At 46.8% G+C, this 22,141-nt stretch overlaps 1 protein-coding gene across 1 annotated transcript in view; it reads right to left on the bottom strand.

Moving 5' to 3' along the window:
• Nucleotides 1-4,117: 4,117 nt before the first annotated feature.
• Nucleotides 4,118-22,141, bottom strand: part of rrh (retinal pigment epithelium-derived rhodopsin homolog) — a 20,416-nt gene continuing 2,392 nt past the window's right edge. Inside the window, exons 2-7 of the mRNA XM_056295466.1 lie at nucleotides 18,863-19,053; nucleotides 18,078-18,177; nucleotides 17,678-17,831; nucleotides 5,427-5,595; nucleotides 4,327-4,505; nucleotides 4,118-4,223 (exon numbers count right to left, since the gene is read on the bottom strand). Coding sequence (XP_056151441.1) covers nucleotides 4,118-4,223; nucleotides 4,327-4,505; nucleotides 5,427-5,595; nucleotides 17,678-17,831; nucleotides 18,078-18,177; nucleotides 18,863-19,053 — 899 coding nt within the window. The remainder of the gene's footprint in view (nucleotides 4,224-4,326; nucleotides 4,506-5,426; nucleotides 5,596-17,677; nucleotides 17,832-18,077; nucleotides 18,178-18,862; nucleotides 19,054-22,141) is intronic.

Genomic DNA, 22,141 nt, shown 5'->3' with positions numbered 1-22,141 from the left:
GAGTCCCACTACAGCTCACTACTCCTAGCCACTATCCTAAAACATGCTGTTGTATTCTCAACACTCGCTCTGCAGTTAAATTCTGTGATGCTTTTAATTCATCACCCTTCAATCTACTCATATATTTTCGAAATGTGTGTGTGTGTGTGTGTAGATAGCGGGACCGAAAACTAAAACACTTATGATCCTAATTCTTTTTGGAGGTGGTAGGTATTGTCTCAGAGAGTAAGGGAAAAATCCCAGAAAATTAAAATCATGCATAATTATGCAAAATATGCATTTTTCTAAAAATGGCTAAAAAGCACTTTTCTCGGCATTTCAGGTGATTCTGAGCATCTTTGATTTTTTCACCTATATAAAAAAAACATCTGGGACTTAGAAATGTTTTGGCATTATGCAAAGTATATGCATTTTTGCAAAAATGCACTTAAGATCCTAATTTTTTGTGGAGTTGGCAGGTATGGTTCCAGAGAGGACCAGAAAGATAGCAGAAAATTAAAATAATTATGCATAATTATGCAAAATATGCATTTTCTAAAAATGGCTACAAACCACTTTTCTCGGCATTTCAGATGATTCTGAGCATTTGGGGGGAGGGAGTTGGAGTGGGGGGGAGGGTTTAGGGGCAGGGGGAAGGCGGTTAGCTGGCAGGATGAAGAGTAGGGAGATTTAGACGGGTGGATAACCAAACCGCTACATTGTAGCGGGGTTCTTCTAGTCCCTCTTTATATTCCCCAGTCTAGATGCACTGTTAAATTCATTCAGTGATCAGTGCCTGTCCATCCTCGACCATATTGCACTGTTTAAAACTAGGAAACAAAAATCAAATAACCTCCCCTGGCTGAACGAGCACACTCGTGCCCTTAGAAGACTCTGTAGAAAACCAGAATGATAATGGAAGGTCAACAAGTCGGAATTAGCACACAACACCCTTAAAAACCAAATGTTAATTTACCAGAAGGCAGTGAAGGATGCACGATCAGCACACTTCTCTGAACTGATATCCAGAAATAACCACAATCCCTAAAGTTCTCTTCAGGCTAATTGATTCTGTTATTAACGGTCCCTTCACTTTTTTTTTTTTGAACTTGATGCTGAGTTGTCCAAAAGATTTCTCACTCATTTTGTAAATAAGGTGGAGAAGGTCCCAAATCCAGCTAGGCTCTTGCATTTGTTCTATTCCCCATATTAATGCTGCCTCTTTTGCCCAGTTTCAACCAATTACAATTTCAGTGTTAGAGAGTACAGTCTCCAATATGACCTCCTTCTGCATCTTAGACATCATTCCCACTAAGCTGCTCAAGGAGGTATTTTCCACTGTTGACCCCGTTATTCTGCAAATTCTTAGTAACTCTACGGCCTCTGGTTCTTCTCCAGACAGTTTTAAGCATGCCATTGTTCACCCATTGACAAAGAAACCAAATTTGGAGCCCCTGTCCTTAAATAACTACAGACCAATCTCCAAACTGTCTTTTTTTAAGGTTCTGGAGAGAGTAACTTTATCAAAATTGGTATCTTCTCTGAACTGTAATAGTGTTTTTAACAGTTCCTGGTATGGCTTTAGAGCACTTCATAGTACCAAGACAGCGCTGGTTAAGGTTACTAATGACCTACTGCTGACTGCAGACAGAGGTGACTGCTCAATTTTAGTTTTTTTAGACTAAAGTGCTGCCTTTGACATAGTCAATCACATTATCCTCTTACATCGCTTATAGACTTGGGTTAGCATCAAGGGCTCAGCTCTAAGTTTATTACGCACTTACCTCTCCCAACAGAAGTTTTTCCGTTGTTCTGGGTAACTCGACTTCCTCGATGGCGCAGCTGAGTTGTGGTGTCCCTCAAGGCTCACTGGCCCCCTTCTGTTTTCTATACATGACCATACATATGACCATTTTTATGCTATTATACATTACCCTTATTACATTTTACCGTTTTTATGTCAGTTAGAGATGCCACTGAAACCCACAGATCCTAGCAGCCTAGCAAATCTCACATCTTGCCTCTCTGACATTAAATCCTGGATGTGCAAAGATTTTCTTAAATTCAATGATGACAAGTCTGAGGTCATTCTGTTCTGTCCCCCAAATTCCATCAGCCGTTTAGGTGCTAATCTTGGTAGTATGTCAAGTACTCTTAAGCAGGCTGCTAGAACTCTTGGGAGGATATTCAATGCTAACCTCAGTTTCGAATTAAACATATTGTTCAGTCATGCTTTCTCCAGCTCAAGATAATCTCTAAACTTATGTCATTTTTGTCAATTGCTGATCTACAAAAAGTCGTACATGCTTTTATCTATTCCCGGCTTGATGATTGCAATGCAGTTTACTCGGGTATCAGCAAGGGCTCTCTCCACCATCTCCAGTTGGTACAAAACGCCGCTGCTCAGCTCATCACCGGGGCCAAGAGGCATGACCATATCACTCCTGTGCTTGCCTCCCTACACTGGTCCCCTTTTATATTTCAAATTGATTTTAAAATCTTATTGCTCTCTTGTAAGGCTGTAAAGGATTTTGCTCCTTCATACATTTCAAATTTATTGACCTGGTATAGGCCCTCTGGACGTTTAAGACCCGCAGGTGCAGCCCTGCCGGTTAGTCCGAGATCATGGTTTGTCATAAAAGGTGATCGGGCTTTTGCGCTTAGAGACTCCATACTATGGAACTCTCTTCCTATTGAACTAAGACAAACCAAGTTTCTAGCTTCTTTTAAATCTCATCTTGGAAATTCTTTTTTTAGAAAGCTTTGATATTAGTCTTTATTTATACTGTTTTTATTTTTTCTACTACTGCTACTTTCAGCTGCTCAGCGGATCACCCGTTTCCATCTCTTCCTGTCCTCTGCATCTTCCTGTGTCACACCACATCCATAAACCTCCTCTTTGGCTTCCTCTTTTCCTCTTCCCCGGCAACTCCATCTTCAGCATCCTTCTCCCAATATACCCAGCACCTCTCCTCCGCACATTGCTCATTCCTCTTGCTTTGCTTACCTGTTTTTCTCGTGTGCTAATCGCGGTCTCCTCTCCAGTGCCCAGGATCATCTCTCACCTGCTTATCTGCTTGACTGCCTGCCTGCCTAAGCCAGCCACCTCCCCTCTTAGTTTGCCACCATTCCCCACTTCCTTTTATTTATTTATTTATTTTAATAAATCCATCTCATTTATTTAGTCATGTCTGTGTCTTCAAGTCTGTGTCTGTGCTTGGGTCCACTCTGCAAATCACAGCATTGCAAGTGATGGCGGTCCACACTGGTACCAATTACAAAATGGCCTATTGAGGAGCAATGAAAGAATGCTAATGCTAATGCTAATAATGGTTTTTGCTGCAAAAATGCCAGTGGGAAAGGTTATCAAATATGGCATTATTGATGTAAAAAAAAATGATGGATTAGTTCTTCAAGTATATAGCGTTATGGCTATATGTGACAAGAGCATTATGTTTCTGCAGGGTTTTTTTTTTGGCGTAGTTTTCACCAAGTACTAAAATATTTTGAAACAGCCACAAAATGCAGACTGATTTTCTCAAGTTTGTAGAATGCAAATTGTAGATAGCTTGTTTATTGTTTGTTACAGAAGTCAGCTATACAAGACTTGTTACGATGCATACGTATAAACATATAAAATGTGAAAAGTGAGTCAGATGGAAATAACAACGTTCATGCTGAAACTAAAGTGTGCCTTGCAAACAGTTGAAATGTATGAGATCCCTGTGAAATAATGTATGCAATGCTTCGGTAATAATTTATAGAGGTTTAAACTCTGCACCTTCTCACTTAGGCTTTACCTCAAAGTTACACATAAAAAGAAATCATCAAAATGTGTTTTAAGGTAACCAAAAGAGCCCCGCCACTGCATCATTTTAAAAACAGACAAACCTTCAAGCAATATTTCCAAAGGCACAACACCTAATGGGTTGTCACGGGGAAAGATCAAATATGCGACAAGCTAAATAAGTTGTGCATACAGGGTTATCCCGATCATTTTGTTATCGTGGGTGCGTAAATCTTTGTTGTGAGTGAAAGTCAAGCTGTGCTTGTGCCATGGTTAATATAGACAACACATGTTTGCTGAACTTAGTCTTGTCCCCCTCAGTGCAGCATGCAATAACGAAGCAATTTTGAATTAGTGTGTCAGGGGGTTTTGGGAGGGGCTCATGGGAACCTGGTTATTGATGGTCATCCGCTGTCTTGTTTGACATCGGATCATTCCTATGATGGCTCTTCTAAACCTGTAAGACAAAGTTCAGCTGTTTACAGAATTGGCATCAAACACACACACACACACCATAATAATGACTGATAAGAGCAAAATATAGAGCGAAACACACTCACTTTTTGTTGGCTAGCACATAAATACAGGGGTTGTAAAAGGTGGAAGACTTCGCAAAGAGTGGCGCAATGATGGCCATTGGGGCAGGGATATTCTTTGGGTCCTTAAATGATGCCCAGAGACACACCAAGGAGTATGGGGACCAGGCCACCAGGAACATGACAATCATAACAACGGACATCTACTGGACAATGATACAGAGCAGCAGTTAGTTGAAAAAAAAAACACAATACATGAAACAAACCGATGACTCTTTAAGCCCTCCTTTCCTATCCCCATTTAACAATGGAAAAGAGGCCATGTGAATTATTCGTGCCGTACTCCAGACCTAGCATTCACACGTAGGCCTAATTCAGACCAAAATACCGATGTGTTACTGTAGCGAACATAAGGCTATCCCCCAACAAATTTAGGGCCCTCCTTCTCAGTATTATGGTCATAGCTGCCTAAACCTCTCATTTGAGGGCCGTGTTTGAGTGTTGGGTTGTCGTTGGTTTCATCAAGCGGCTTCAGAACTGTAGCCCTCAACACATGGCACGGTGTCTCCAATTATACTTTCAGTTAAGTGTCCTTTATTAGTCCCCTTGGGGAAACTCAGGTACTGCAAATTAGCCAATCCTAGCTGTGATCTGTGTAGCTAAGAGCGCTGGCCTTCCGCCGTCATGCTGCACCCGGGGACCAACTTTTCCCACTGCCTTGCTCAGGGGTACAGACGGGAGTATCAACCCTAACATGCATGTTTCTTTTGATGGTGGGGGGAAACCGGAGCACCCGGAGGAAACCCACGCAGACACGGGGAGAACATGCAAACTCCACACAGAGGACGAGCCCCAAGATTGGACTACGCCGGGGTTCGAACCCAAGACCTTCTCGCTGTGAGGCGACCGCGCTAACCACTGGGCCGCCGTTTCCCAACTGTCATTAAACATGCTAGATGAACACAATGTAAAATCAAACCGTGGCAATAATATAGAAGTAAACTTGTTCTGAGGTTGGGAACACGTCCTCTTAGCTAAGAGAAAGCTGTGCTTCTCTGTAGCACGTGTAATTAGCTTGGACATGACAGTGGTCGGCATGAGTACAGCAGGCAGGTGTTTTTCACCTTTGTGACGTCCATCTGGTCTGACCAGTCAATGTTGATGTTGTCCAGACAGTTGTTGGCCTTGTATCTCCTCACAGTGATGGACACGTTGTAGTAGCAGTAGAACATAACAGACAGAGGCACCACAAAGTTCACAGCAATCACTGCCATGGTGTAGGAAACGAAAGAGCTGTGAAGAGAAAACAGGGTGGGCTGTGCTGTCTGTGCACCAAGTCCTATCATTCTAGTCAACATTCTAGTCAACTATCATTCTAGTCAGCATGTTAAGTGTTGACTAGAAGGAGTCATGTTGAATCACATTACACTAGCTGGAGGTCACGTTTGGCACTGGCCTACTTTGTTTCATCGTTATTAGTATTGTTGATCCCTGTGGAGAAACTTTTTATCAGCCTAACGCTGGGGGAGTGTAGTAACCTGTGCAATAAACCAGAGCCACTTACCTGTATGTCCACTAGGTGGCAGTAGCAGTAAACTTGTTTACCCATCACTACCCAGAACTACCCTTGGTTCCATTTTTTGATATGACACTGACCAACACATTTTTTCAAATGTTTTGCTCCCTGAAGAAAAGGGATGATGATAGACGATGTCAAGCAGAACACAACAGTAAGTCCAGATGTGCTGTATCACGTGGGCATTTTGAGAAACAGGTTTTTTTTTCTTTTGTTTTTTTTTCTCCCTAGTTGTACTTGGCCAATTGCCCCACTCATGCGAGCTTACCACCTGCCCCCCCTCCCCATACATGTGGAGTCACCAGCCGCTTCTTTTCCCCTGACAGTGAGGAGTTTCACCAGGGGGACGTAGCGCGTGGGAGGATCACGCTATTCCCCCCAGTCCCCCCCTCCCCTCCGAACAGGTGCCCCGACCGACCAGAGGAGGCGCTAGTGCAGCGACCAGGACACATACCCACATCCGGCTTCCCACCCGCAGACACGGCCAATCGACCTTTCGTAAAGTCCCCCCCCCCTTAGTTACTGTTGCTATGCCCATCAAGCTTTTCAGAACCATCCAGGAAGTAGCCGGAAAACCCCAAAACATGAGGGAAGAAATCAGAACATTCCCAGAGCAAATAAGTGATGTATTTAGGAGTGATTCATCCTGAATGTCGTCCCGTGAAAGGCAGGAGGGGTTACAGTAGGGAGGAGGGACACAGTCACAATATTAACAGTACAGCTGACTTGGGTGGACTCCGGGCTACCGGGGGCAACTGTAATGGAGGGTAAAGCTTACCGGTCGCCATCAGAGAATGAGAAACCCCACCAACTAATCCTGAAACACGGTGGACCAGCTGTGCTCTTGCCCTGCAGGGTAAGTTCATATGTCAGCTGTTATGGGTATATCTTAACAAGCCATTGTGGTGACCCACATCTATATAACTAGAGACATTCACCTAAGAGGACGGTATACCTTTAAGGGAAGAGGCGAGGGGTCAGATAATGCACTTCCGCTTCCGGTTCACAGTTCAGTGTCGTTACGCATGTATGACATGCAAAGTTGGAGCTAGTAAACTACCTCGACTACGTCTACTCTCACGTCTCCTGTCTCGTTGTTTTCTAACTCCACACCATGGTCAACATCACCCTATTATAGTGTTGGTTTTGGCCAAGGTTCCCCATGGCGTTCTTTTCGGGGTCCTGTATGGGCTCCTGGGGGTCGCAGGGCGGCCAGGGACATGCCCCGGGGCCGGGGGGAACCGCCCCATGATTTTTTTTACCTTCGGACCAGAACCGGTATTTTCAACAAAACAAGGCACACGAGATGCCCCCGCGGGCGGGAGGACTTTTCCGAACGGCCGGTCCCCACCTGGAGCTCCCAGAGGGGGAGAAACGTTTAAAATAGGCCGGATATGAGGAGGCCAGACTGGCCAGAGACCATCCCAGCCGAGCCTCCCCGCGGGTCTTGATGCTCTGAAATGAAAGGTGGAGCCTGGCTAACCTGTTATGCTAGCGGGCTAGCTATCGTTAGCTATCATTAAATGAGGTGTCTCTGGCCACAGACTAAGCTGGTTACGTCATCAGGTGCATTCATAATGTTATTTTGTTAGTAACACGTTGTTGATATGTTGATAATGGTAATAATCATTGTGTGTGGGTAAAAGTAACAGTAATGATACTGTAACGTGCACAGATAAGTAGACACGTTGGTCCTTGACTAACGGGTCGGAGCCTTTAGTCGACTGGTTAACGTTGTCGCTTGCGGTGCAGGAGATACGGGTTCGCGTCCGGACTGTGGCAGTTCCCGGACTGCCTCCCCGAATTCACTAAATTGGTGTCAGAAATGGGATACGCGCGGACGCGCTTCCCGAAGGACAGGGGTAGTGTAACGTGCATGGATAAGTAGACACGTTGGTCCTTGACTAACGGCTCGGACCCTTTAGTCGACTGGTTAACGTTGTCTCTTGGGTCTGTCTGTCTCCCACTCTTGCAGAATGGGAGACACGGGTTCGCGTCCCGGCTGTGGCGATTGTTCCCGGGCTGCCCTCCTAATTCGCTACATTGGTGTCAGAAATGGGATGGTGAGACCGTGAGGTCATCGGAAGCGCGTGCGCCGAGAGGCGTGAGGGAGCTGATATGCTGAAGCGCCCCCCGAAGGAGGGGGGTAGTGTAACGTCCGTAGACACGTTGGTCCTTGACTAACGGGTCGGACGACTGGTTAACGTTGTCGCTTGCGGTGCAGGACATACGGGTTCGCGTCCGAACAGTGGCGGTTCCCGGACTGCCCCCCGAATTCGCTACAATACGTTAGCTATCAATAACAGCTAGTAACAAGCTTAGCTTAGAGCAGACAGGTATTTTTGGATGGATTAAGCTGGCCACGGGGTCTGCTATACTGCCAAATCCATTGCCGACATTGCGCTTCTTGCGTTCTGGGTTTCGGGAAGGGAAAGACGATTACACCCCCTCTAAACTTTTCACATATCTAGTATCCGATCTGCAGATCCCATAGGCACACCGCTTCAGCATTTTGCTGTCTGTTTGAAAGCTTGACAGACCTCCCTCACATAGAAACCGTTGCTAAGGTAGGATTGGACAAGCACCGTTCTGGGGCGGTACTTTACGAAAAGTCAATTGTGTCTGCAGGGACGCCCGACCAAGCAGGAGGCAACACGGGGATTCGAACCGCCAATCCCCGTCTTGGTAGGCAGAAATAACTTTGTTGGGTCGACAAGCGGTTTATGCGCCATGCTTTTCTGCCTTGGAACGAAATGCTTATGGAGCAGCCAGTTCTTCTTAATGTAATGTGACTCTTCAGAACGGCTATCCCTTTCACACAGGAAACAACAGTAACTTCATACATCCGAGCTGCCTTCCTAGTAGCAGAGCCAATACTTTTAGTTCACCACAGATGTTCCAGTCGTAATTGTTGTTCTGTATGTGTTTCAACAACAGTTCCATGTTATTGTAGGTTTCTTTCATGTGTACTGCATAGCCAGTGGGCAGTGAAGGGTGGACATTGCCATTGTGTAACAGGATAGCTTTCAGGCTTAACTTTGACGAATCTATAAAAAGACGCCATTGTTGTGGGTCATGCACACAACCCAAAGCCGTGGACAATCCACCAATGTCAGTGCAGAAACAGATTGTCAACCTGCATAAAGAAGTCTGTCAAATGTTCCTGATGGTTCCAAAAGACAGAAATGTTTTTTTGTCTTGATTTTCCCCACCAATTGTATCTGTCCAATTACCCCACTCTTCCAAGCCGTCCCGGTCGTTGCTCCATCCCCTATGTCTCCTCTGATACATATGGAGTCACCAGCTGCTTCTTTTCACCTGACAGTGAGGAGTTTCGCCAGGGGGATGTAGCACGTGGGGGGATCACGCTATTCCCCCCCCAGTCCCCCTCCCCTCTGAACAGGCGCCCCGACCGACCAGACACGGCCAATTGTGTCTGTAGGGACGCCCGACCAAGCCAGAGGTAACACGGGGAGTCGAACTGGAGATTCATGTGTTGATAGGCAAAGGAATAGACCACTACCGCTACGCCCCATAAGATAGACATGTTTATACCTGGTGACAGCAAACTCCATCTTTGCAGTCTTGAACCAAGTAGTTCTGCTTTAACTTTTGACCAAGTCCCCGACCAGGTCATTTAATTCTGGCTGTGTTATCAGATGAGGATAATCGAGCATGAAGGGTTCAACATCTGGATCAGTGTCGGCTCAGCCTTAGAGATAGGGTGAGGAGCTCAGACATCTGGAAGGAGCTCGGAGTAGAGCCGCTGCTCCATTTCACCAAAAGAAGCCAGTTGAGGTGGTTCGGGCATCTGATTAGGATGCCTCCTGGATGCCTTCCTTTGGAGGTTTACCGGGCACATCCAACTGGGAGGAGACCCCGTGGTAGACCCAGAACTCGCTGGAGGAACTACATATCCAATCTGGCCTGGGAGCGCCTTGGGATCCCGCAGGAGGATCTGGAGAGTGTTGCTGGGGAGAGAGACATCTGGAGTGCCCTACTTGGCTTGTTGACGGAGAAGCGGCTGATGATGACATTAATTCAATTCAATTTATTGTCATTAAAAACAATGTGCAGGCACATGTTAAAAATGAAATGAGGGCTGTGACTTCACCAAACAGTGCAAGACAGACACAGACAAACACAGCAAACATGATATAAGATATACACACATGAAGACCAAAAGCTAAAAATAAGTTAAAAGAGAGCTGGAGTACAAAATACTTAAAAATATCTACAGACATTCAGTGGGTAGCCAGGTTCAGGTGGGCAACAGCTTGTGGAAAGAAGCTGTTTTTGAGCCTGATAGTGCGGGCTCTGAGGCTCCTGTAGTGCCTCCCAGAGCGCAGGGGGGAGACCAGTCCATGGTTGGGGTGGGTGGGATCTCTGATGATGCTCAGACCCCTTCGAAGGCAGCGTTTGTGATAAATGTCTTTTATGGCTGGGGGCTGGGTACCGGTGATATGCTGGGCCGCCTTGACGACCCGCTGCAGAGCTTTCTGGTCTACTGAGGTGCAGTTGCCGTACCACACTGAGATGCAGATGGTCAGGATGCTCTCTATGGTGCAATGGTAGAAGTTGGTGAGAATTTTAGGGGGTAGACGGGCGCTCCTCAGCCTCCTCAGGAAATGCAGGCGTTGTTAGGCCTTTTTCACAAGGGCCTGGGTGTTTAATGTCCATGAAAGGTCCTCGCTGATGTGGACTCCAAGGAATTTAAAGCTGGAAACACGCTCCACTTCCACTCCATTGATGTGTATGGGGGAGTGGCTGCAGCTTCTAGACCTCCTGAAGTCCACAATCAGCTCCTTTGTCTTCTGCACATTAAGGACAAGATTGTTGGTAGTACACCATGATGTGAGGTGCTCAATCTCGTCTCTGTAGGCCATCTCGTCATTGTTGGTGATACGGCCAATGACTGTGGTGTCATCTGCAAACTTAACTATAACATTTGAGGGGTGAGTTGGCAGGCAGTCGTGGGTAAAGAGGGAGAAAAGGAGGGGGCTCAGAACACAGCATTGAGGGGCACCTGTGCTGAGGGTCAGGGTGGAGGAGGAGTGGTCACCTAACCTAACAGACTGAGGTCTGTTGGTCAGGAAGTCCAGGATCCAGTTACAGAGGGAGGGGTTGAGGCCAAGGGAGAGGAGTTTGGTGGTTAGTTTGGCAGGGATGATAGTGTTGAAGGCAGAGCTGTAATCTATAAACAGCATCCGGATGTATGTGTTGTTAAGTTCAAGGTGGGTCAGAGCAACGTGCAGGGCAGTGGCAATGGCATCCTCAGTAGACCTTTTGGGACGGTAGGCGAACTGATGTGGGTCGAATGTGGGGGGGGATAATGTTTTTGATGTGAGCCAGAACCAGTCTTTCAAAGCACTTCATGGCAATGGGGGTGAGTCCTATGGGTCAGTAGTCATTCAGACATGTGGATGTTGGTTTCTTGGAGACAGGAATGATAGAGGTGGTCTTAAAGCATGCCGGGACTTTAGATTGGGACAGTGAGAGGTTAAATACAGGTGTGAAGACCTCAGCCAGCTGGTCGGCACATTTCCGGTAGACCCAACCCGGTATGCCGTCTGGTCCGGCAGCCTTCCGTGTGTTCACTCTGCTCAGTGATTCTCTGACCTCTGCGACTGATAGAGTGAGCACCTGGTTTTCTGGGTGGCTGGGGATTTTTGTGGCCGGGTCAGTATTGTCCTTGTCGAAGCGGGCATAGAAATGATTTAGCTTGTCTGGCAGGGAGGCATCATGGACAGCGGGACCACGATTAGAGCTTTTGTAGTCTGTGATAGACTGAATGCCTTGCCATATTCGCCGGGGATCAGAGTTATTGTGAAAGTGGTCCTCTCTACGTAGGGAATATTTATGTTTGGCTGTTCTGATGCCCTTTTTGAGGTTGGATCTGGCTGCGCTGTAGGCCTCACAGTTACCTGACTTGAACGCTGCATCCCGGACTTTCAGCAGCTGCCGGACCTCACTGGTCATCCAGGGTTTCTGGTTTGGAAAGATGCGGACTGATTTTTTTGTTGTGACACTCTCAGTGCAAAAGTTAATGTAGGCTAGTATGGCAGATGTCTGTTCATTAATGTCTATATGGGAGCCATGGGTAGCTGAATGTGCAAAAATACTCCAGTCTGTGTTTTCAAAACAGTCTTGGAGTTCAGAGACTGCTCCTTCTGGTCCGACAGTGATTGTCTTTACTGCTTGCTTGACCCATTTTATTAAGGGTTTGTAGGCTGGGACCAGGAACAGGCAGAGGTGGTCAGAATGCCCCAGATGAGGGCAGGGAGTAGCTTTGTATGAGTCCTTGATGTTTGTATAGAGATGGTCCAGGGTGTTTTGTCCCCTAGTGGGGCAGGAGACATGCTGATGGAATTTGGGCAATACAGCCCTGAGGTTAGCCTGATTAAAGTCACCACCTATGATAAAGGCATTGTCCGGGTGTTTGGTCTGTTGTCTGCTGATGGCACATTGTAGCTGCTTAAGTGCTACCTTAGCATTAGCATATGGGGGGATGTATACAGCGGCGATGGTAATGGCCTTCAGCTCCCTGGGCAGGTAAAAAGGCCTGCACTGAATCATAAGGAGCTCGAGATCAGCAGAGCAATGCCTTTCAACGATCTTTGTATTGTTGCACCGAGATATTGACATATATACTCAAACCTCCTCCGCGGATCTTGCCGGAGTCCGCTGTCCTGTCGGCATGGAAGGTTGTGCGGCCCGCTAGCTCGACTGCCGAGTCAGCTATGTTGCTGTTGAGCCAAGTCTCCGTAAACATCAGCAGACAGCACTTCTGCAGCCTTTTCTGAGAGGACAGCATGAGTCCTATCTCGTCCATTTTGTTAGCTAACGATCGGACATTAGCCATGAAAATGCTGGGGAGGGAAACTTTGACGGGAGCGCTACTTAGCTTAGCATGTAGCCCGCCTTGTTTCCCGCTCTTTTGTTTACGTTGCCGACGGGGGGCAGCGTTTCCACTGCGAGGCCGGTGAGCGGATCATATGGATGGGGAAGTTGTCCGTGATGGTGGAGGGAAGTGAGTAATCCGTTCTGAGGTTTAAAAGTTCCTGACGGTTGTAGAAGAGCGCATGACCTACATTTGTAAGTAAACTTAAAACTAACGTGTAAATAACAAAGAAAACACGACACTGAACAGGGAACCGCAGTAGCCGCTGCGTCCAGCGCGCCGCCATTTTGGATAATCCATGAGATGATGAGATCATTTAAAGTAGTTTTCTAAGCACTGCTAAATTTTTTCCAGTAGTTATCTAGTGAACAATGAAAAAATGTTAATGATAAAAATAGAAGGAATCGTTCATTTCATTGGATGTGTGTGTGCACGCGTGTGCTTACTGCCTGCTTTTCTAACGTCTCGCTTACAGCTTTCTGTCCCTGGCTAGCCCTTGTGGTGAACAAGGAAGCAGCCCAGTGTGTAAGCCTTCCCCCGTCAGCACATAGCCTCTCGTTGGTCAAGACCCATGCCTGGCCTCCTCATGGCCACACACGATAACTGGATGCATCGCGGCCTCAGGCAAACTTGGTAGAGGATGTTGGAGCTGCAGTGGTCCCCAGAGGCTGTTTATGGCTAACCACTGCCCCATTGCTTTGTGGGAAATCTATTGAGACAAAGGCTAGGGGAGCACACCCTGAGAGAAAAGCAACATGTTTGGTGGCACACATTAGGCGGTTCTTTGAGAGTCTGGAGTTTCCAGCAGCCTCCTGCAGTCATGATGGGTGACTGGTCTTCCTGCTACCAGGACCGACCTGTCATGGCAAGGACAGTGCTACTGAGGACTGCGCATACGTGTGACAATCTTAAAACCTCATTGCATAGGTCTTTACCTCTGACTATGGTGCACAATATCCGGCCTTATATCCGGTTGAAGTCTGGTGGCGCTGGGGTGTCTGGTGACGGGAGCAGGGTAGAATTCCCTGCACATCAGTGGCACGGGGTATATGGTCGCTAGCAGCTGGGATTGAGTTGCAGCTGCTTTCGGCAGACCCCCATTTGACCGGGCAGCCCTATTTAGAGACCACAGTGTTCACCCCAATTGGGTAGGGGTCTAGAAAAGGTGGCATAAAAATTGTCCGCTCAACCAACCTTTTGGGTAGGTTACCATGCCTACCAGGAATTACATCCTGTGGTAAAAACAAGAAAACGATTCCATTCAAATTGGCAACATGGAATGTTAGGACTCTCCTTGATAATGATGGCATCAGACTACATTGAAGAACCACACTGATTGTTGAGGAACTGAGATGCTACAATGTGGACACTGCTGCTCTCAGCGAAACCAGGCTCTTGGGTGAAGGCTCCCTGAGAGAGAAAGGAGGAGGGTACACCTTTTTCTGGAGGGGCTATCCCCTTGGCGGACAACATCAGCATGGTGTTGGACTGGCAATCAAGAACAGCATTCTAACCAGCCTCACTGAAACACCCACCGGACTAAGTGAGAGGCTAATGACCCTCTGTATCACCCTAGCAAAGGCATGCTATGTCACTCTGTTAAGTGCATATGCTCGAACACTACCATCTCACAATGGTGTGAGGGACAGCTTCTACCAGCAACTAGATCATGAGGCCCTTCATCGTATCCCAAAATAGGACAAGATCCTTCTTCTGGGAGACTTAAATGCTAGGGTAGGAACGAACAGTGGTATATGGAGTGGAGTATTGGGTAGGCACGGGTTTGGTCAGGTTAATGCAAATGATCTGAGGCTGCTAACACTGTGCAGAGCATGACCTCACCATTACGAACACACTGTTTCAGCAGAAGACCAAATACAAAACATCCTAGATGCACCCACGATTTAAACACTGGCACCTCATTGATTATATCATAACAAGACGAACTGACACTAGTGAAATCTTGCTGACCTGAGCCATGAGAGGTGCAGAATGCTGGATGAATCACCACCTGATCATGACCAAGCTCCATATCAAAGTGCGCACCCCCCCCACCCCCACCAAACAGCGTCTCAAGAAACCCATAAAAAAGCAACTGAACTGTGCTAAATTGAAGTCAGCTCCAACACGGAATGAGTTCCGCTGCTCTGTAGGCACGATGGCAGTAGAGTTTGAGGCCATTCTGAGTTCTGACAATTCCATGGATCAGAAATGGACCTCCCTAACCTCATTGCTACATCAAGCTGCAATCAACTCTATAAGCTAAAGAGCCAGAAAACATCAGGATTGGTTCGACGAGAACTCTGAAACCACCACATCCCTGCTGGAAACCATGCATAGGACACACAGAGCTACTACCCTGCATCAACCATCTTTTGGCAGCAGTGGCAAACAGCACGTAAGGAGGTACAAAAAACCTTGTGCACTCTGCAAAATACATGGTGGATGAAAAAAGCTCACAAGATTCAATCATATGCTGACAGAAATTATATGCACAACTTCTACAGTTCTATAAAGACTATATATGGCCATAGGAACTGTTCTATCACACCCTTAAAGTCAGCGGACGGACTGTTAACCCTGAAAGACCAAAAGCAGACCCTGGCTAGGTGGCCTGAACATTTGAAGCCCTACTTAACCAGCACCCACCAACTGACCAATCCATCCTGGAAGAGCTGCCAATTCATCTGCCCATCCCAGACCTTGACCACTCACCAACTTTTCAAGAAGTACTTGCAGCCATCAACTCCCTCAAGAACAATAAGTCCCCTGGCAGTGATGGTATCTCAGCAGAGCTCCTAAAGCAAGGATACTTGTGTACCAGAATGATCTACCAGTACATCATACAGGTCTGGGACCAGGAGAGTGTCCCTCAAAAATAGAGGGATGCTAAAATTGTCACCCTGTACAAAAACAAGGGTGACAAGTCCATTTGTGGCAACAGTCGTGGCATATCCATACTAGCTGTTACAGGCACGGTACTAGCAAAGGTCATGCTATGCAGGATGGTGATGCACTTGACAGAACATCTGCTGCCAGAGTACCAGTGCGGTTTCAGGAAGAACCGAAGTACTGTGGATATGATTTTCACAGTAAGACAGCTACAAGTGCCATGAACACCAATCAATCAATCAATCAATCAATCAATCAATCAGACATCATTTGTACAGCACTTTTCACACAAACAAATTTAACACAAAGTGCTTCACACAATAAAATAGTTACCCCCCCCACACACACACACACAAAGACCTGGTTTTTGTCAACCTCTCCAAAGCTTTTGACACAGTGAATGAGAGCTACTTTGGAAAATCCTGAGAAAGTTTGGCTGTCCAATCAAATTTGTGAACATTCTATATAATAGTGCCATGATGGGATGGTGGCACGGGTGGCCATATGAGGACAGAAATCGGCGCCCTTTAATGTATGCACTGGACTGAGGCGGGGTGTGTGCTGGCACCAGTACTCTTCACCATTTACCTCCTATGTGTCACAAAACTTTTTCACAAAGTTGTGGAAGACAGTAGTGGGATCACAATAGACTTTAGGCTAGATGGAAACCTCTTCAATATCTGAAGGTTCCAGGCAACCACCAAGTTGTCTGCAGTGCAGGTCCTTGAGCTGCAGTACACTGATGACTGCACTGTTGTAGCTCACTCACCAGAAGACCTGCAAACCATCCTTGCCGCAGTTGTAAAAGCCGACAGCAGGCTGGGTCTATCAGTCAACACCACCAAGACTGAGGTGTTATGCCAATGAAGGTCCAACCCCCCACCCACTATACCTCACCAACCACTCTCAGTTGCTCCATCTTTCAAATACTTAGGCAGCATCCTTTCTGAGGGCTGCAACTCTGATTATGAAACTCGTAATAGAATCAAACAAGCCTCTGTAGCCTCCGGCAAACTCCGATGTAAGGTCTTCCAAAACAAACACCTCCACCTGCACACCAAAATTGCCGAATACAAAGCCGTCTGCATCACAACTCTCCTATACAACCGTGAAGCCTGGGTCACATACAGCTGCCACCTCAGGTTGTTGGAGCGGTTCCACATAATGTCTGCAGCGAATCATGGGGATCATGTGGCGTGACCATGTTCCTTGTGCTGAAACTGCAAGAGCATAGAAGCCAAGCCATGGCCACTGAACACCAACTGCGGTGGTTTGGGCATGTCATCAGGATGCATCAAGACCGCCAGAAGAAGGATCTTGTCCTATCTTGGGATACGATGAAGGGCCTCATGATCTAGTTGCTGGTAGAAGCTGTCCTTCACACCATTGTCAGATGGTAGTGTTGGAGCATATGCACTTAACAGAGTGACATAGCATGCCTTTGCTAGGGTGATACAGAGGGTCATTAGCCTCTCACTTAGTCCGGTGGGTGTTTCAGTGAGGCTGGTTAGAATGCTGTTCTTGATTGCCAGTCCAACACCATGCTGAACGCCGTCAAGTCCTGTATGGACAGTTTCATCTGGGCCGCCAGTCTGCAGGTGTTCAGAAGAAGCGATACAAAGACCAGCTAAAACATCACTTAAGAAGTTTTGCATCGACCCCTTGAGATTGGAGAAAGCTGCCATCAACCGTTCCAACTGGCAGGACATCTGCCACAGGGGTATAGAACAGCTGGAAATGGAGAGGAATGTGAAAAAACCAACAGAAAAGACTAAGGAGACACACAACCATGCCTGCCCCCACTAACTCAGACTTCATATGCCCAACGTGTAATAAAAATTGTGGATCAAGAATTGGACTCTACAATATACCATTAACGGGGAGGGATGTCATCATCGGACTCGATGGGCTACCAGCAAGCAAGCAAGCAAGTGCATGTGTGAATGGTGGTCACATAAAACGGACTAATCAAATAAGAAGAGCAGATGTACAGATGAGTGACTCACGCATCATTCTGTCTCCAGTTGATGGTGCAGGTAGCTCCAGTCGGGTCGGGGGCGTAGCTCGCCCAGCCCACTATGGGCATGCAGGACCAAAATACAGCGTTCAGCCACGCTGCTAGAATAAGGAGGGTGTAGGAATAGGTGCTCATCTTCTGGGCTAGGGAAGAAAGCAATGTCATGAAAGTTGTGAGGATTTATTTTATTATTAATTATAAGCCATGGAGAGGTCCTACCTGTCTGCATAAACCCAGATTGGATAGTCCAAAACAAAACAAAATAATCAATTTTAGTTCTTTAAGATTACAATAGGGCCAACTTCAAGACTTTATGCCATGTCCACCATTTCAGCTCAGTTCTCTGATTAGCTTCATATGCATCCATGAAGAGAAAAGTGAAGATGTACCGATGTCAGGTCTGCAGATGGTCAGGTAGCGGTCGACAGCCACCACGGTCAGCAGGCCAATACTGGCCATGCCAAAGAAGATGTTGAGCGCTGCATAGATCTGGAGATACAAACGTTTCTAGAAATTACAGAAATATTCATTGCTTTACAGCAGGGTTCATAACTGTGATCGTGGGCCTAAGGAGAAAGTGAGTGGTGTTGTAATGAAATTATTTTATCGCAGTCCCGTTGACAGCAACGAGACGGGTTCATGTAACCCATATAAAGTTCGTGACATGTACAAAGCTGTGAGTGTAGAGAAAGATCTGGAAAAGCCCAGCTAGACTGTGGTACACATCACTAAAAACTGCTGTGCTGCTGAATTACACAATGCAACACATATCCCATCTTAGTTTCCCGCCTCTAATCCTTAACCCAGATTAGCACCACATTGTGCAATATTGCTTAGAAAACCTTGTAAAAACCACAAAGAGCCAGAAGAATGCAGAGCTGCGGCCTGCTGGCCAGAGGCAGCTCGCTGAGGCTACAGACATTGGAAATTAGAATAGATTATAGGAGTCTTGTGGACAGAATGGAGTTATGTCAATATCCAAATGACCATCGTATGAAATCATGATCCCAATTGGCTCTGACTTTTTGTTATTAGTAGAAATGAAGACAGATGACTGGATTTAATGAATAAATAGCATGTGTGTTCTGCACAGACTTAATGAATGCCGTAAGTAAGACGGACGGAGGATTATGTCCCAATTCCCCTCAACACAGACGACTCACATTTCACCAACCTGGCAGCCAGTGTAGCCAAACTTCCAGCTGCCATACAGGTCCGATGCAGCAGACATGGGATAGCCGATGCCAGCCACGCCGATGTCGGTGAAGGCCAGGTTGATGATGATGGCATTGGTAGCATTAAGTAGCTCCTTACACTTCACAAACATCAGCAGTATCACTATATTACTGGCTAAACTGATGATGCCTGACAAAGAAAAAGAAATCAGAATCAGAAACGCGTGATTTGTCACTTCATTTCATGCACTTGCGCACATGGGATGAAACGAACCCCCAGCACACAGCAGTGCAACACAAAGACGAAAACACACCCAAAAACTACAAGAACACATATATCTAAACTAACACATATATCTAAACTAACACACATATCCAAACTAACACATATATTTAAACTAACACATATATCTAAACTAACACACATATCTAAACTAACACATATATCCAAACTAACACATATATCCACACTAACACATATATCTAAACTAACACATATATCCAAACTAACACATATATCCACACTAACACATATATCCAAACTAACACATATATCCAAACTAACACATATATCTAAACTAACACATATATCTAAACTAACACATATATCCAAACTAACACATATATCTAAACTAACACATATATCCAAACTAACACATATATCTAAACTAACACATATATCCAAACTAACACATATATCTAAACTAACACAAATATCTAAACTAACACATACACTCACTGGCCACTTTATTAGGTACACCTTGCTAGTACCGGGTTGGACCCCCTTTTGCCTTCAGAACTGCCTTAATCCTTTGTGGCATAGATTCAACAAGGTACTGGAAACATTCCTCAGAGAGTTTGGTCCATATTGACATGATAGCATCACGCAGTTGCTGCAGATTTGTCGGCTGCACATCCATGATGCGAATCTCCCGGTCCACCACATCCCAAAGGTGCTCTATTGGATTGAGATCTGGTGACTGTGGAGGCCATTTGAGTACAGTGAACTCATTGTCATGTTCAAGAAACCAGTCTGAGATGATTCGAGCTTTATGACATGGCGCGTTATCCTGCTGGAAGTAGCCATCAGAAGATGGGAACACTGTGGTCATAAAGGGATGGACATGGTCAGCAACAATACTCAGGTAGGCTGTGGCGTTGACACGATGCTCAATTGGTACTAAGGGGCCCAAAGTGTGCCAAGAAAATATCTCCCACACCATTACACCACCACCACCAGCCTGAACCGTTGATACAAGGCAGGATGGATCCATGCTTTCATGTTGTTGACGCCAAATTCTGACCCTACCATCCGAATGTCGCAGCAGAAATCGAGACTCATCAGACCAGGCAACGTTTTTCCAATCTTCTATTGTCCAATTTTGGTGAGCCTGTGCGAATTGTAGCCTCAGTTTCCCGTTCTTAGCTGACAGGAGTGACACCCGGTGTGGTCTTGTGCTGCTGTAGCCCATCTGCCTCAAGGTTTGACGTGTTGTGCGTTCAGAGATGCTCTTCTGCATACCTCGGTTGTAATGAGTGGTTATTTGAGTTACTGTTGCCTTTCTATCAGCTCAAACCAGTCTGGCCATTCTCCTCTGACCTCTGGCATCAACAAGGCATTTTCGCCCACAGAACTGCCGCTCACTGGATATTTTCTCTTTTTCGGACCATTCTCTGTAAACCCTAGAGATGGTTGTGCGTGAAAATCCCAGTAGATTAGCAGTTTCTGAAATACTCAGACCAGCCCGTCTGGCACCAACAACCATGCCACGTTCAAAGTCACTTAAATCACCTTTCTTCCCCATTCTGATGCTCGGTTTGAACTGCAGCAGATCGTCTTGACCATGTCTACATGCCTAAATGCATTGAGTTGCTGCCATGTGATTGGCCGATTAGAAATTTGCGTTAACGAGCAGTTGGACAGGTGTGCCTAATAAAGTGGCCAGTGAGTATATATCTAAACTAACACACATATCCAAATTAACACACATATATCCAAACTAACACATATATCCAAACTAAGCAAAAAAAGAAAAAAACATCAGTGTCCAGCAGAACCAACGCCAGCCAGGATGACTGTCAGAACCGCCGGTCTGCATGGGCTAGCAGTTAGCTTAGCCTGCCCTGCTTCCGCATCCTGCCAGACCGCCCTCGGTGTTTCCTCTTCGGGTGCAGCTCTGGCCAGGGCCGTGGTCCTTGGGCTCACAGGACGTAGGAGACCAGGCTGTCCCAGCTGATCCAACGCCAGCTCTCCCAGCCAGACACCTTCCACACACCTCCCCGCACGCCACACCACGGCACTAAAAACACAGTCAAGCCTAGGCGAGGCCGCTAGACCGCCCTCGGTGTTATCAGAACTGTCGGTCTGCATGGGCTAGTAGTTAGCTTAGCCTGCCCCGCTTCCGTGTCCTGCCAGACCGTTACCTCTTCGGGCACAGCTCCAGGCAGGGCTGTGGTCCCTGGGCCCACAGGACGCGCGGACTAAGCTCTCCCAGCTGATCCAGCACCAGCTCTCCCAGCTGATCCAGCACCAGCTCTCCCAGCCACCAAACGAAGACACACTTAGACGCAGACGTGGACAAAGACGCAGACGTGGACGGTACTGGGAGAGGCCGCCGCAAACGTGGACTCGTGCCCCCACCTTCCCACACAGGAACAATGTAATGTAACATGAATAGTGTAATAATGTAATAATTAATAATAGTGTAATGATTAATAATGTAATAACCATGCTGTGCGTGCATGGCTGATTATGCTACCAACATGTGAACATGGGAGGATTCAGAAGCTTCCTTTTGAGAGCCGATATTCTGCTTAGTGGTTTCTCAGAACTGCAGGATTTCATGCCCCTAATGTGCTAATGTGCCCCTTTTCTCTCCCCATCTACTGGCCAATCGATCCCTATTCTAGTTCAAACACCCACCCACGTACTGCATGCGTTCGCCAACTGCATCTCTCCGGCCGGCAGTCTGGAAGGAGACGCCTCGCCACTTCCGGGACAAGGCGAATCCAGGCCGAACCACTCCCCCCCCCACCAACCAACCAACCAACCAACCAACCAACCAACCACAAGTGACGAACACAAGCCGACTCCGCCCCCCTCTCCAAGAGAGCGCTGCCAATATTGCTGCTTCATCAAGTCCGGCCGTAGTCGGATCTGACAGGACCGGGGCGCGAACCCCCAGTCCCCAGTGGGCAGCTGCATCGACGCAAAGCCGATGCTCAGACCGCTACACCACCGCGGACCCCCGTCGCAGAGCCACTTTGGCAGCGGTGGG

Source organism: Lampris incognitus, chromosome 16 (assembly GCF_029633865.1).
Source record: "Lampris incognitus isolate fLamInc1 chromosome 16, fLamInc1.hap2, whole genome shotgun sequence".
Taxonomy (NCBI): domain Eukaryota; kingdom Metazoa; phylum Chordata; class Actinopteri; order Lampriformes; family Lampridae; genus Lampris; species Lampris incognitus.
The sequence above is the reverse complement of the archived record's forward strand: the minus strand, read 5'-3'. Positions and strand labels throughout refer to the sequence as shown.